The following is a 15,646-nucleotide window of genomic DNA, read 5'->3' on the forward strand; positions in this document are numbered from 1 at the left end:
TTGTTGTACAAGAGCTCAGAATAAATGAGGTGTGTTTACTTTAATATGTGCAATCCGCACTGTCGCACAATAACTAATCAAAGCACTGCTGTACCTGCGAAATGAAAAGGCAGGAATCTATCTAGCTATCTATCTAAACTAGCCTATATAAAAACTATATAAATACCTCATTTTTTATTTTTACTCTTCATACATTTATTCAATTATCTTTTTATTTATTTGTTTGTTTTAGAAATTGGTATTAAACAATGATGTGGACACTGGTACGGCTCCGATTTAAATTTCAAACTAGTGTGCCACTCCATCTTCGTGTTTTTTCTTTTCTCTTAGCTCCCTCTGTTGGGCAAAGCCCTTAAATGCAGATCATGTTCGTACGTGCGAAAGTAGGCGGTGAGTGTGGGCATAGGTCGTCACTTTGGTTGAGTCTTTTAAGGCCAATGAAAATGAAAGTTTTCATTTCTATCTATGGTCTTTTGTCACCATGAGGAGCTTAATGCATTAACCACCAAAACTCAAGTACACGGTTATAAAGCAATTTTATAAGTTTTGAAGTAGAACTTATGTGGAAGCCTATATCGCATTAATCTTGACCTCTCAGAAGGGGGCGGTGGTATGCTCCCGCCCAGTTCAGAGCCTTGATGTCAAGACAGTCAATGAGGCACGGACGACAGTAAGAAACAAAAATCCATTACATCTGTGAGAAGACGGGCATTAACCCCGCGGCTACGTTTGATCGCTTAATATAAACCATGCCATACGAATCTGTTTCTCAAGCCTTTAATTACTCGACAACATATTGTTCTGAACGTGTCACTCGAAATCTTAATCTGACTCCGCGAGTGAACATTAACAATCCCTTGAGTTCATTCATAGTACAGTTTTACGTTGTGGGTTGCCGAAACATTACAATATCTAGAAATAACCGAAACCCAAACTTTTCAGAGCTAAAGAATCTAGTATGTAAATGAAAATCTATTTCAAAGCTACTAGAATTATCTGCTGCAAAAATCCTTATTGTTATAGCCTAAATTTGGAATAGTATTATAGAGCAACATCGTAAAACTAGAAGAGACGCGCCAATAATCACTTTACAAATCAGTAAGTAGCAAATTGAGTTTATGGTCTTTCAGGACAATACAGTACAGTAATGTGGTACTTCTTCTATACACGTGTAGGGGGTGGTTTGAAGGGAGGAAAAAAAAACGATTAACGGGATATGTCAGTCCAGTGAGCATGATACAAAGGCAGTAAGCAGGGAGGTGGGGAAGGTTATATGCTGAACGGTTTGTGCGGAGCGCATACTGTGCGTCAGTTGTCTGTTCTGACAGGAGAGAGACATTAGTCGTCAGCAAAAAAAAAAAAAAAAATTATGGAGCTTGAAAACAAAAGAACCTTAAGAGAGCGATGTACCCTCAGGCGGGACATCATCAGGGAATTTTTGGCAGAATTTCTGGGCACTTTCGTCTTAATTGTAAGTACACCTGTCTCTTATCACGCTAGACTAGTTTTAAAACTGACAGTAAATAGTGACATCAGAATCAAGACTTGGCAGTTTGCAGCGTTGGATGTGACAATGGTGTTATGTTTTGATGGAAATGTTCAAATCTTCTGGAGGTTCCTCTTGGGATTTTTTTGGTTTCATTATAATTTCTGTTTTTTTTGTGTGTGTGTCTGTTGGTTATTATGACAGGCAACGAGCAGTTGCATGATTGGATACAAATCCGTTTTCATGTACAGGAGAGAATTATTAAATTATGATACAACGAGAGGTTGGGGACAACTGGCTACTCTAAAAGTAAAGAATATGTACATTGAACAATTCTTAAAATGTTAATATTTCAATCTTATGTTAAGATATCAAATAAAACATATTTTTACACACTGCTGTCACATGTCATTTGCCAAACAATTCTGTGTAATTATCACACCTTTAGTTAACAAACACCAGGGATCAGCGAAACAAAGGATATACTTTTCTTAACACTGGACAATGTGAATTTTTTTTTTTATTGCCCCACGAAGGCTTTGATTGACACAGTTATCTACATCATCCTTCACCCCTGCTTCTTCTGAATCATTTTTGACCTTCTTATTGTGTCTGGGCCAAAGTTGTAAACATTACTGCATCTTAGCACCTGGGCTACTCTTCAAAGTCACAGTTGTCCCTTCTAAGACTATATTGCCTTGTTGTATCTATGAATGCTCTCTCTCTCTGTCTCTCTCTCTCTCTCTCTCTCTCTCTGTGTGTGTGTGTGTCTGCGTGTATGTATGACTTGGTTAGCAGGGGAAGAGAAGGGATCTAGGTAACTGAAAGCAGGCTTTTTTTTTTTTTAACCTCTTAAAAGTTTCCAAAAGCTTAAAAGAACCCCCATCCTCCTCCCAGACGACACTGGATTATTTTTAGTGTGCTGTCTCCTCTTTTCTACACTGTTTTTGGTGTTAATTACTCTTAAGGATATTCAGAGAGTGGACAGCCTTTGTTGCCTTTGTCTGCTATACCGTCTACCGGGCGATGAGCTCTTTGATCCTTTATCCATTCTAATTAAACATGATGGCTGTACAATAAGAGAGCTCCCCTTGTGATGTGCATGACTTGAAATGAAAAGCAACAATCTCTTCTCCCTCCCCCCAAACACCCCCCCCCCCCCCACCCCACTCCCCCCCTGACCACCCCCCACCCACCCCCTAACCCCTTCTCCCTCTGTGTTCCTCTGTGGGTCTGATCCTGTTCTAGCTTTTTGGCTGTGGTTCCGTGGCGCAGACCGTCCTGAGTAAGAATGCTTCGGGGGAACTCCTGACCATCCACATTGGCTTTACTCTGGGAGTGATGCTGGCCGTCTACATGGCAGGGGGAGTGTCAGGTAATGATGTCACATATAACTTTTCCAAATAAAAGTTTGTTTGACCCTGTGCGCCATAACGTGACGCACAGTGTCACAAAATGTCCAACTGACTGTGAGGTGTGCCGTAGCTAATGTGACCAGAATGGCTGCAAGAATATCCTGTATGTGTAAGTGGTGTTGAATTTTTCAGACAGTTTTTGACCATTTATATATTGCTCTGACATCCGATGTGGGAGAGACCATAAATTTTAGATCTTGCTCTCAAAAGTCATTTACAAAACTGTGACCATGTGAGTTAGTTTTCGTTAATTTTAACTGTCAGTGTGTGCTTTAATCTCTCATCCCTTAACCTATGTCTACCATCACAAGTTTGAAAGTTCATAGCAAACGCCCTCCTTCTCTTATGCTTTAGTGTTGTGTTACATTTTTATCATTTAGTGGCAAGAGTTGATGCTTCAGTGGAGGAATTAGTGTCCCAGTCCAAAGACAAAAGTTTACTCAGTTCAGAAAGTACTAAAGTTCACAATTGTTATACAAAATCAAAGGTCTTATTTGGTTATTTGTCTGAAATGCATATCTTTTTCTCGATCTTTGGTCAGATTTGTCTGGTTTGGAGAGTGTTCTCTAGTGCAATGAACTAAAGTTAATCTCTAAGATTATACACAAGGTTCTATGATGCAGTTATAATGCATTCTAAGGTGTGAGGAGCCGTGATGCCATTATAATGTTTTGTAATAACAAAGCTCTTGTACCTTCATCAATCATGCCCAACGTACATAGAGTAAAACAGGATTAGGATTAAGCAAAATTTAATAAATTGCATAATGCTACATCGTATATTACATTGTAACCACTCGTGGCCTCTTGTCAAGTGTCTCTTAAACTTCTCTCATTAATATTGTCCTAAACCAATTATACATTTACATGTGCATGAACGTAGTGTGTGTAAGCGTTTCATTACTCTTGGTTAAGGAGAAGAATGAGTGGTAAAAGAACTTTCCGGGCACTCTCAATGGAACCAAATCAAAGTGATGTCGAACACCCCATTCTGTGTGTTCCACGCTGACCTCCATCTTTAGAGTAGGTGGATAGTTTTCGGAAAGAATATAACTCTCTCTCTCCTCAGTGGGGTATGACAGACTGAACTTTTTCCCTCAGAAATAGGCTGATAGATTTTGAGTGAAAGCCAAGATTTGGTTAAGATGAAATAAAGGGTGTGCTGAGTCCAGTGGCTGTAGAGCTCTAGTTTTCTCTCTCTCTCTCTCTCTCTCTCTCTCTCTCTCTCTCTCTCTTTCTTTCTTTCTTTCTTTTTTATCAGTCCTCCTCTACCATAACTTTCACCCCATGAAACACCAAATGAGTGTTAAGCCAGGGTATTTCAAACCATACAGACGTCATTAAGAAATAATTATTCTGCCGGTCAGTGGCCACCTCTGGCATCCGCGAGTGATACAGGGGAATGTCTTGGGGGGATGGGATGGGGTGGGGGGGGTGGAGTGTGGGCTTAGCGGAGCAAACACAATGGCTTAATTACACATTCAGTACGCTAGGCTGCTTCTTAGTGTCGAATGGAGAGGCTCGCAGGTTTGATTAACAAGGGAGAAGGTGTCTCACCGTGTCCAGAGGGGCTTTATTGGATGCATTCCTCTGAGATTACCGTTAAGAAAACTCGCCATCAGCGCTGCCAGGAATAATGATGCAGAGGAATTGGGAATTCACTTTTAAATGTCATGTTGTTTCTCTCTGGCATAACTTGCTGAGTAAGAGGGTAATCACCAGTCGAGGATTTAATTACATCATCTATGGTCTGAGAGCGGTCATTTAAAATTTCAGCAGTGTCTTCAGAAATACACGACGTTGAATGAAAATGAAAGTACCTTAGATTTCTTTTAAAGGCAAATCCAATATTGTGCAAACAATTTAATTTCAGACCTTTACCTACTCCATTTTACTTTACCTTAACTTGCCTTAAAATAAATAAATAAATAAATAAATAAGTGAAATGAAAACACACTGCAGGAAAGTGCCAGGGAATTTGGACTGGGCGTTGGGCCAGAATATTGTGTAGAATAATTGGATAAATGGATAATGGCTGATCCAATTCCAGCACCTTCACTACTCTCGGGTAAACAGATTCTGGCCAATCCGGCTTTAAGTGGAACAGGAGAGGGATGTCCAGGGAGACCATTCTTCCAGCAGGGGTACACAAAACATCGAGACGAAACAAGAAAGTCCGAACGGACAGTGACAATACAGAAAGAATTTGTTACAATCAAATATTTTCTCCAGAATCTCTCGTTGAAATTGACATTGAGAGAAGCAGTTTCACGCTAAACCCACTCATATTGTTCTTAACCTGATATAGACTATGGCAAACTGTACCGTGTGTCGTTACTTTCAAGTTCGTGGAAGAACTTTCGGGGGGGGGGGGGGTTGCTCAGACACTTCATGGCACTTGTTGACAGACCATGATACAAAAAGGGGAAGACTCACCCAAGACAAACCAGTCCAATGGCTCCAGTTTGCAGGGAAGCCAGTAAAAATTCTGATGCAGTCGCTGCATGACTGGTCTGCTACTTCCAGCAGCACACGTGACTGGGGAAAAGGCTTATGCTCTAGTGAGAGACATCTGTGACAGTGATCATAGATATTGAACTAATGAGCTTTACTGGGGCATAGGATCCAGGCCTGGGGGGGGGGCGGGGGGGGGGGGCGGGGGCGGGGCGGGTTAAAGGTAATCAGGTGAAGGAAGTCACGGCTTTCACATCTTTTCGAACCAGGAACCAGGAGGGGAGAGAAATGCCAGCTGTTCTTTCGTCCCCCTTTTTTTTTTTTCTGTTCGGAAATGGATCTGAAAGAAAGAGTTTTAGTCGTAACGTTCTCCAGCCACCTTGGGTCTCTCCTTTGCCCTGGCCTGAGGTATAAGTGCGTCTAAAGCGGCTTCAGTCAGATTACATCAAACCTAATTCCCATTGACTCTTTCAGCCGGTTGTTGTGGTCTCCGTCTGTGGGCGGTGGCCAGTGGATTTAGTGATGCACCTGCGGAACTCGTCCAAAATCACGGCAACGTCAGGTTTAGCCAGATGACGCATTGCCTTGGACACCAGTCAGTTGGCCCCATGTGAACTGTCACAATGTACAGTCACCACGCTTTTAGTTATTGTTCAGTCAATGAGAAACCCAGCGGAAAGTGGGCCACTAAAGCAATACGGGAGAAGAAAAAAAAAAAAAAACTCAGATAGCTCTTAACCTTTACTAAATCAAGCAGCCCTGCTGGTCAACACAGGTGCCACGCTGGAGAGTGTTGATAGTGCAAAGAGTGATGATTGCTGAGACTCAGTTGTTTTTCTGTGTGTGTATGTGTGTGTGTGTGTGTGTGTGTGTGTGTGTTTCAGGAGGACATGTGAATCCGGCTGTCTCTCTGGCTATGGTGGTTCTGGGCAAGCTTCCAGTGAAGAAGTTCCCAGTCTATGTGGCTGCCCAGTTCCTCGGTGCCTTTGCAGGATCTTGTGCAGTTTTTGGGTTGTACTATGGTTAGTTTGATTTCTTTCTTTTTTTCTTTTTTTTTTTTGTTTCAGAACAGTTTTGTAGTGACGACAATCGCTAACCCCTGGCGATACATTAATGTACTAATCCATATGGAACATAACCGCATAACTATGTCAGGCCCACGTCAGAATAAACCCCATCGAATTTAAATCCTTCTGTGAACTACTAAACTACATACTAAACATAGGCATACACGCATAAATGCTTTAATGTACATAAATATACATAGACATTCACACACACACATATGCACACACACACACACACACACACACACACACACCACTATTCTGACACAGTTCCATTAAATACAGCGTGAAGAAAAACCTTTGTCATTGCAGGAACCACAATAAAATATATTTATAATGTGTTCATTGGTCTTTTTGATAGATGCCTTTATGGATTTCACAAACGGGGTGTTTACAGTAACAGGCGAAAATGCCACAGCAGGCATCTTCTCATCCTACCCTGCAAAGCACCTCTCAGTCCTCAATGGATTCATTGATCAGGTGAGAGAATCATTGTGCAAACATACGAGTGACTGAAAGACACTCTGCTGAAGACTAGGACAGTGTACGTGTTATTCTCCTGAGGTGTCCGTTCGTTAATTGCGTGGTATATTTGTCTGCTCCGAGGATCCTGTGCGTTTGAGCGTACAAATACAAACATGCCATCTGTGCTTCCTTCACCTTTACCTGAGTCTCCCTCTCTGTGATTATGCACGTCTTTGTGTGTGTGTGTGTGTGTGTGTGTGTACCTGTACGTTTAAAGCTGGTTTAAGAGAGGTCATGGGGTCAAAGTAGGGAGAGAAAAACAAACTCACATTAGTAGTGGTTCAACTTTAGAGCGCTATTTTGGACCACTGTTTCTTTGGAAAGACAAATGTGTATGTGATACATGAGGATCTGTTGAAAATATAGTATAAATAAGTATATCAAGAAGTTTTAGACCTGTATGGGTCTGTCCGGTAGGGACGTGATATTAGAAAAGTGGTAGCACGTGAGTGATGAGTCTGTGTTCTGTCTCTGTAACAGGCTGTGTAATGATTACCACTGTCTTTATTTGAACAGGTGATTGGCACAGGGGCCCTGGTCCTCTGTATTTTGGCTATAATTGATGGAAAGAACATTGGAGCACCAAAGGGCATGGAGCCGCTGGTGATTGGTCTGGCCATTATGGCTATTGGAGTGTCTATGGGGCTGAACTGTGGCTATCCCATCAACCCTGCCAGAGATCTGGGCCCACGGCTATTCACTGCCATGGCTGGCTGGGGAACTGAAGTGTTCAGGTAATCCTCCCCATAATGCATACACACACACACACACACACACACACACACACAGACATGCACGTGCAAATACACATACTCAAACACACACACACACACACACACACACACATACACACGCACGTGCAAATACACATACTCAAACACACACATACACACATGCACACACACACACACATACTCAAACACACACATACAAACACACTCACAGGTTTCTATACAAATCATGAAAACAACAGTGGCCCAATGAGAGGGTGAAGCAACTCTCATCCCCACTGCTTGTAGTCTTTGAGAGAGTTTCCGCCTATTTTCCGAATCAGCAGCACCCTCTGGGAGCATGCACTAATATGGAAGGATCAGTAAGTGATATACTAGAAGAAAAACAGGCTGCACTTTGGTCCTGTGTAAACCAAGGTAGCGTGCCCCTGTCTCATAGCACAGATGTCTCTTTGTGTGACATTTATGTGGATGTATTTTTAAATGAGGCAGGAATTTTACTGTTGTGAAGAGACAGTACAGCTCAGAAACAAGGCAGAGGTATTACAATTCACAAACTAGTCATCTGGGTAACCAGTCATTAACCAGTCATTAACCATGCACACACAGTACAATCAGCATCATTGAGTAGAATGCTTCATAGGGAAAATGCGTCGCCTTTTTAGTTCATTTTTTTTACTGTCACGTCCCCATGTTTTCTCTGAGGGAAATCAGGAAGCAGCATGTTATGCTCTGCCTTAGAGCTATGCCATTAAGAAAGAGAGAAAGACAGAGAGAGAGGGGGAGAAAGAGAGAGAGAGAGAGAGAGAGAGAGAGAGAAAGAGGGAGCGAGAGAGAGAGAGAGGGTGAACCCTTGACATGAGAAATAAGAAGTAGGAGGACAACACTCATCAGGGCTTCCTGACTAACTGCAGCTGTAGCAGTGTTGTAAGGTCTTTCTCTGCTCTCTCTCTCTCTCTCTCCTGACAGTCTCCATTAAACATGCAAGAGTTCTATGAATCTCCTGCATACTGCAAAAGGCTTAAAATCATCTGTGAGAGGAGCTGCATTCTCCACACATAAATATTCCACGTCTCATAACCAAAACAGTGTTTCAGTTTTCTTTTTCTTTTTTTTTCTTTTCTTCCTTTACTCACGCTTAAAAGTCAGCCCTCGTCCTGTCTCCGGCACTTTTAAAAACGAGCTGTTCTCAGAACTTTCTGTATTTATTTACTCTAGATAAAATGCCATGGTTACAGTGTCAGTGTCAGTGTGGTACCTTCGAAATTTTGTCACCGCGCTCAAACAACTGCAAATGTCAATATCGCTTATGTGAATTTCCTCACTAAAGATTAAAAGAGAAGAGTTACATAATTTAAGTGCTCTGTCAGCAAATGAAAATGCACAAACAAAGAGAACGATATTTCAGCTGTCAAACCGTACCGTAAGAGGGCGCTCTTTACGACCACGCCAAACATTTTGATTGGCGTCGCTCTTCGCGGCAACGGCAAGCGTCTCAATATGTGCGGTTCATTAATACCTCTTACATGCCGTATAAATTCAGAGCTTTTTTTTTTACTTAATGCACAGATAATCTTATAGATTTGGGGTCTGTGTCATCGACCATATAACAGATCTGATTTAATCCCTCCTTTTAAAGGGTGGGTTAAATAATCGTTTAATTCATCAAAATGTCAGGATTAACACAGCTTAAAACCACCACTTAGATATGTGCAAGAGACTAAGAGGTGAATACAAAAACCTAAAAAAAAAAGGAAAAAAAAAGAAAATGAATTAAAACGGATCAAAACCCTAAAGACAGTATTGTGTTTACAGACCAAACGTTCTATAGCATAGCCTGACAGGCAGCCCATTGATAATCCAGCGTTTGTGAAACAGACAGGAGAGTCTGCTCCCTGTGGCCTGATTTCATTGACGTGAATGGGTTTATCCTCGTAAGTAGGAAGTGGAGTCGCTCTGGGTTCATGCCATATCTACGTGGCACACTGTGACTGCGCAAGGCCATGGGGAGATGCCTGGTGTATGCTCTCTCAGAGGCGGTTGTCTGAGTTCAGCTTACACCTCTTAATCCAGCTACCTCTCATCCCCTAGACCTTATCTGCGTGCTGGACAGGTGACTACTATAAACAGAGTCCCCCCAAAGGCTCAGACACACTGTTTACTGTGGCCGTGCGCACGGTCTGTGCTCTTAATTCACTCCTCCGCACGTACACACGCACATCTCCCTCACAGCGACTGCCGACAGAGGTTCAGCTAAGTCAAGAACACTGGAGGACTTGGGTCGTGACGGCACAAAAAAGAGCAACTCAGACGTTTACAAATGGTCAAAATAATGAAACCCGTTCATTTACATGAAGTGGACGAGACTGAGGGATGTGTGAAATGTGTGAACAAAATAACAAATGAAAAGATAAACATACAAGAGGGTGGGGATTCTGAAAGAGAGAGGTGGGGGGGGGGGGGGGGTGTGCCTGCAATGGCCACGTCCTCAGTTGTTACTGACCATGTACCAAAGCTGAACGTGTTCTGGTTTCAGTCTGTAAATGAGAGGCATTGGTAAAGCTTATTAAAGGCTAAACTGCAATAAACCTGCAGACCTTACACCTTCATCTTAACTGGTTGCATATTTCAACCTGTCAGTAACTTCTCTCTTCTGTCTGGCGACAGTGCTGGAGGATACTGGTGGTGGATCCCAGTGGTGGGGCCTATGGTTGGAGGAGTGGTGGGGGCCGTTATCTATTTCCTCCTTATCGAACTGCACCACCCCGAACCAGAAAAACACCCCGAGGAAGAGAACAACGTCAAAGACAAGTACGAGATGATCACCATGAGTTAAACAGAGACAGAGTGTGAGAGGGCGACAAAGAGAGAGAGAGGGAGAGAGAGAGAGAGCAGACTTTAACCTCTGTCTGGAGTGAAAACCAACAGAACACCTCAATGAACATGCAGCAGTACTGCTATCCTTTGCATATCTTTCTTTCTTTCTTTCTTTCTTTCTTTCTTTCTTTCTTTCTTTCTTTCTTTCTCTGAACTGTGACTGATACTCTGTGCTTTTATAGACCACAGACATGCTTTTATCCCAAAGCACATAAAAATTCCCAATTTGCCAAGTGTATTTCACAGACACACACACACACACACACACACACACACACACACACACACACACACACACACTCACACACACACACACGACAGTACCTGTTGTATTTGTAGTCATCTTCTTCAGCCATAATTTCTGTTTTGTGTACTTTTATAATTAAAACATGGGGAAGGGAACTGGAAATACAATTGTTAGATGACAACTAAAAACGAGTCATTTACCTCGCTCGAGCAATTCATTTTTTGAGTTCTTATGCATTTACTCAAGTTCATTTCTCTGAAAGTGAGACCGCGTTTGACTTCGCGGTATTTGTCGGACACTGAATAAAGTGTTGTTAGGCCATTTCCTCAGTGTGACACAAAGCATTTTCCGTCTGGTTTGGTTTGGTGATAAGTGCTCAGCATTTTCCTGTTACAAGAGCAGTGATGTCTGTGGAAGCAGCTAGAGTGACTGTCGTGGCATAAGCATTTTCTATTTCACTTGCAAGTTGTTGTTTTTTTTTTTTTTTTTTCTATCCTTCTCTCCCTCTGTGCACCACATCACAAATGGAGACACACGTTTGTGTCCAATTCATGTCTTATTTCACTGTCATTAACCATCAGATAACAGTAGAAATCACTCAGGCTTTTGCTGAAAGTGTGCGTGCCGAAGAGACCGGTAAATACAGCCGCCTGGTATACCAGAGTGCATTATAGTTTAGATCAATCCCTCTTAACCTTTGAAGTACCAATATTGCATGTATTACTATGTGTGGCAAAAAGCCTGGCTCGAAGACGGATTTGCATTTTAAAGTGAGAGTGTTATATGTGTAGTTATTTTCTGCTCTGCGGTTGCAGGAGTCAAGAGTTTGAATCTCTCGTCTGGAATTAATTGAACAAAACTGATCCTCTTTGGTTCAATTACACTAGGTTGAAATGACTGATGTTGTGTTGGTAAGATGGCCAATTTATTGTCACAGAACATTCACAAAACTGTAAAGATGATTACCGCTCAACAAAAATATATATATGTATATTGTTAGGTCCTTTATATGTGATGCACTGCTGATCCTTGTGAGCTGTGATTATAAGAAAAACGTGTTACCTGTATATTTGCTGTAATTTGTATTGAACTAGGGTCAACTGAACGTTCAGTTCGTATAGAGTTATAAAGAGAAGGTTCTCACCTGATGTAAGGTAATAGTTTATCACATTTTTTTTCTTTTTGGAGAAAATGGTTCACTGTCACGGTTTGAATTCTTCCAATATATTTTCTTATGTCAACATTCCAATAATCCAATAAGAGCTTTCTGCTGTCATTATTTAGGTTATATACAGGACATTTTTCATGAACTCAGATGCTCTTTCTAATCGTTTCAATGCCATAAGACAAATATCTAAATACAGTTTATTTCATTAATGCAACAAGCTAATGTAAAAGCTCAGATTTTATGATGCAATTAATGGAGACTGTACAGAAATAAACATTTGATGTCAGTTCATTCAGATTTTTCTGTGTGTGTTTGTGTACCTACAAATTCAAAATGAATACACTCTTTGATTAATACTCTGAGATGTCCTTTTGAATACACTCTTTGATTAATACTCTGAAATGTCCTTTTGAACCAAAGATTACAAACATTGCACATCTCCAGAAAATTAGACAACAGTATTTGAAGTTATTTGTGTTAGTTTCTTAGTTTCTGTTTTGTTTCATATTTAAGAAGTACAAAATGAGAGAAATTAGATGATCAATTAGAATTCTTAGACAATCGATAAAAATAGGCAAACAGATAAAGTAAAAACCAATCAGTGATATAGTTTTCATTTTGTGAATAGAGATCTCCTACAACTCTTCATGAAACACAGAACTGGTCTCCTGCCAGTTTAACATTTTCAAGTACAAAATGCAAATTTCTGTGATGTAGTAGAAAGAGCGTTGACCTCTCTTTGAATAAGAATAATTTTAAGGTTCTGTAGATGAGTCAACAGGGTATGACAAAGAATATAAATGCTTAAATGCTCAGTACTAGCCGGCATCATGCATGTGTTTTGTCTCTCAGTGTGGGGTGTCCCTTGCGTTTCTCGCAACTTTTTGCATCTTTAAAGTGCAATAAACTATCAACCTAGAGATATTCCTGGTTTTTCCACTTTCACAGGGGTCCCACGCCCCTAAGCACTGTGAATGTGGAGGGCCGACTGTATTGAAAAACATGTTGTTAGACCACTTCCCAATTTCCCCAAGACCACATGACAGTTAGTCAACATTTTCACGATACATCAGCAGTCTAACTTCTGTTCGTTTACTGGCTGTGGCTTTTGTGGTGTTCAAACTCTCTCACCTTCTAGCTGTCTTTCCTTCTCTCTCTCCAATCAGCAAAACCACAGTAAGTGACATATGTCCTACCTCACAGTCATTACCAATTAAATAAAAGCAGAAATCACTCTGTTTCTGATAATGTGTGTGTGTGTGTGTGTGTGTTTGCTCTCTTTCTCTCTCTTAACGGTATCATGCTAACCTCTGCCCAAGGCTAACGCCCTCACATCTGCACTCTGACACTCATACACTCTTCCCATCCTTGTAATTAACTGGACAGTGGCCATTTTGTTTGATTAGGGAAGGTGACAGCAAAATCATCAGACATTTTATAATCCTACTGAGAGAACGAGAGAGGGAGAAAGAGATTCATTTGGCAGAGAGATGAAGATAACTTTACATAACCATTGTGAACAAAGGACAAAGCAGCTGTGCAAATGAGAGTGAATGTGTGTGTGTGTGTGTGAGAGAGAGAGAGAGAAATAGAGAGACAGAGTCAGAGAGAGAGAGTGAAAGAGTTTGTTGTCTAAAAACCTGATCCAAACCTGACTCTTCATTGACCATAAACACATGATATGAACCGATTCAGGGACATCGTTTGTTGAACTGATTCAGGGACATTGTTTGTTGGCACATTTACAGATGCTCTGTCAATCTGGGTCACAAATCACTAAAAGGAGTTCCGGTGACATTACTGCTGTATCCACACTCTTAGAAACAGAAAACAGACGAACACAGTTAAACATTCCTTTGATGAGCAGGGCTAAACTTTGAAATTCACTTCAAACAGACCTTTTCAATGGGGAATACAAGTGAAACTAAAACAATGCAACTGTCCTGTTTTATTTCCATTTGATTTGCACCTTATTCATTCAGCCATTCAGGAAAAGGACTCTAAAGTGAGTTTTCACATGATTCAAATGGCTGACACATCGACATGTGATGGGAGTTTTCCAGTGATCAGAGGGAACCCAGTGAGGTGGGACCACTGGCCACTTTTTCCCTTCCTGGATGACATTTGTCCAATGACACTGAACAACAAACAAGCGGAAAGTGTGTTTGGAAAAGCAAAGGTTCTGCGAGACCTGTTTGCTCTTCCCTCTTGTTTACTTTGAGTCTCCAAACCTCTGATAAGAACATTTCTCTGCCTCTAAAGAAATCCCATTCAGCCAGCTCTGCAAACACTGTCATGTATGGAAATGTACCGAAACCTTCTGAAAGTTTAACCCAAAGTCTGTGAGAGGCTTTTCATTACAAACATTTCCGCAATTATATAAATTACGAGAACGTTAAGACTCTCTCTCTCTCTCTCTCAGCGAATACTTTCCATGATCACTGCACCTGACTTCATCATTGACCAGCATCAGTGTTTAAATAGCTCAGAAGAATGTCTATTTGAAAAGACGGTATCATCAGACAGAAAAAAAAAAAAATCATGTGTTCTCAATCTATAGAACACAAACATCAGCGACTGTGTGAATTGGTTGTTTGCCAGATTACACAAACTATACATGATGTCACATGACAAAAGTGCATAGCCAAGGTTGTACATTCCATTCCATAGATTCTTTTAAAAGACTCCAAACTGCATATTTCCAACCAAGCTCTAACAAACATGATCCCACTAATCGGAGGCCCGATGATGAGTCGATGAATTCAGTAAGGGATGTTAGCACAAGGTCATCGGGGGGAAAAACTGAACTCAGGAGGCTCTGTTCCTTTTTGACAAGTTTATGTTTAGAATTTGAATCTGTGTGATGATAACAGAATGTTCTGTCATTGGATAGGTACTCTGGCACACTCTAAGAAAACAAAAAAAAAAGGAAAAGAAAAGAAAAAGAAAAAAATATGAAACCAGGTATAACCACAAATGGTATGTTCCTTTTGGGTTTTCAAAAACTGCATGTACGAACATTATTTTATATATCAAAGAACCAAACACTACAATTCTCTATTATTCTGTTCACTGATTCACTATGAAAACTGTTTTGAAATATTGATTTTGCTTGTCTCTGAGGGCACCTGAATAAAATGACCTTAGGCAAAGGAAAGGAGAGAATATTTTTTAAAACAATGTGTTAGGAACATGCTATCTTACCAGTTATTTGCCTCAGGGGGAAAAAAAACACTATGCCGGACAGGCAGATGAAAGACTTCATATCTGGTCACATAGTTTTGCGACTGATTGAGATGCAACCGAAGAGTATGGATTTTTATGGGGGTTATTTAGATATTGCCAGAAAGAAAGTCAAACTAGATTGCCTAACAGCAATACCAGCAGAACTCACAAGAGGGATTGGGATGGGTGAATATGTACAACATTTAGACCAGGAGAAATGCAGTTTTAATAATGTATTCTAAAAGCACCACTTAACATTTTAGAAATAGTTAATATATGTTGGGCTTCCTCAGCTTAAAAACAGAGGAGTACAAAGTGTGATCTGGGTGAGTCCTTGCACTCCTAAACCATCTGTCACAACCGCGTCCACCAATTAGGGCTCACTTTCGCAATTCAGTGTCAACGCGAAGACCAATCAGGGCTTAAGTCCGTGTCTCTCTCACACAGGTGCC

General features: G+C 41.0%; 1 protein-coding gene across 1 annotated transcript; it reads left to right on the plus strand.

Moving 5' to 3' along the window:
- The first annotated feature begins 1,266 nt into the window (after positions 1–1,266).
- Positions 1,267–12,260, plus strand: aqp9b (aquaporin 9b). Its single transcript, XM_030793318.1, has 6 exons — positions 1,267–1,471; positions 2,735–2,861; positions 6,239–6,376; positions 6,783–6,901; positions 7,463–7,680; positions 10,345–12,260. Exons 1-6 carry the CDS (start codon positions 1,370–1,372, stop codon positions 10,511–10,513), a joined length of 873 nt encoding a protein of 290 aa, XP_030649178.1. The 5' UTR covers positions 1,267–1,369; the 3' UTR covers positions 10,514–12,260.
- Positions 12,261–15,646: the final 3,386 nt, after the last annotated feature.

This window comes from Chanos chanos, chromosome 2 (genome assembly GCF_902362185.1).
Source record: "Chanos chanos chromosome 2, fChaCha1.1, whole genome shotgun sequence".
NCBI lineage: Eukaryota > Metazoa > Chordata > Actinopteri > Gonorynchiformes > Chanidae > Chanos > Chanos chanos.

Bases quoted from the DNA above. Each gene is read 5' to 3' on its own strand.
- aqp9b (XM_030793318.1), top strand. From the start codon at position 1,370: ATGGAGCTTGAAAACAAAAGAACCTTAAGAGAGCGATGTACCCTCAGG. The intron at 6,377-6,782 runs GTTAGTTTGATT...TCTTTTTGATAG, and splicing joins AGTTTTTGGGTTGTACTATG to ATGCCTTTATGGATTTCACA. The intron at 7,681-10,344 runs GTAATCCTCCCC...GTCTGGCGACAG, and splicing joins TGGGGAACTGAAGTGTTCAG to TGCTGGAGGATACTGGTGGT.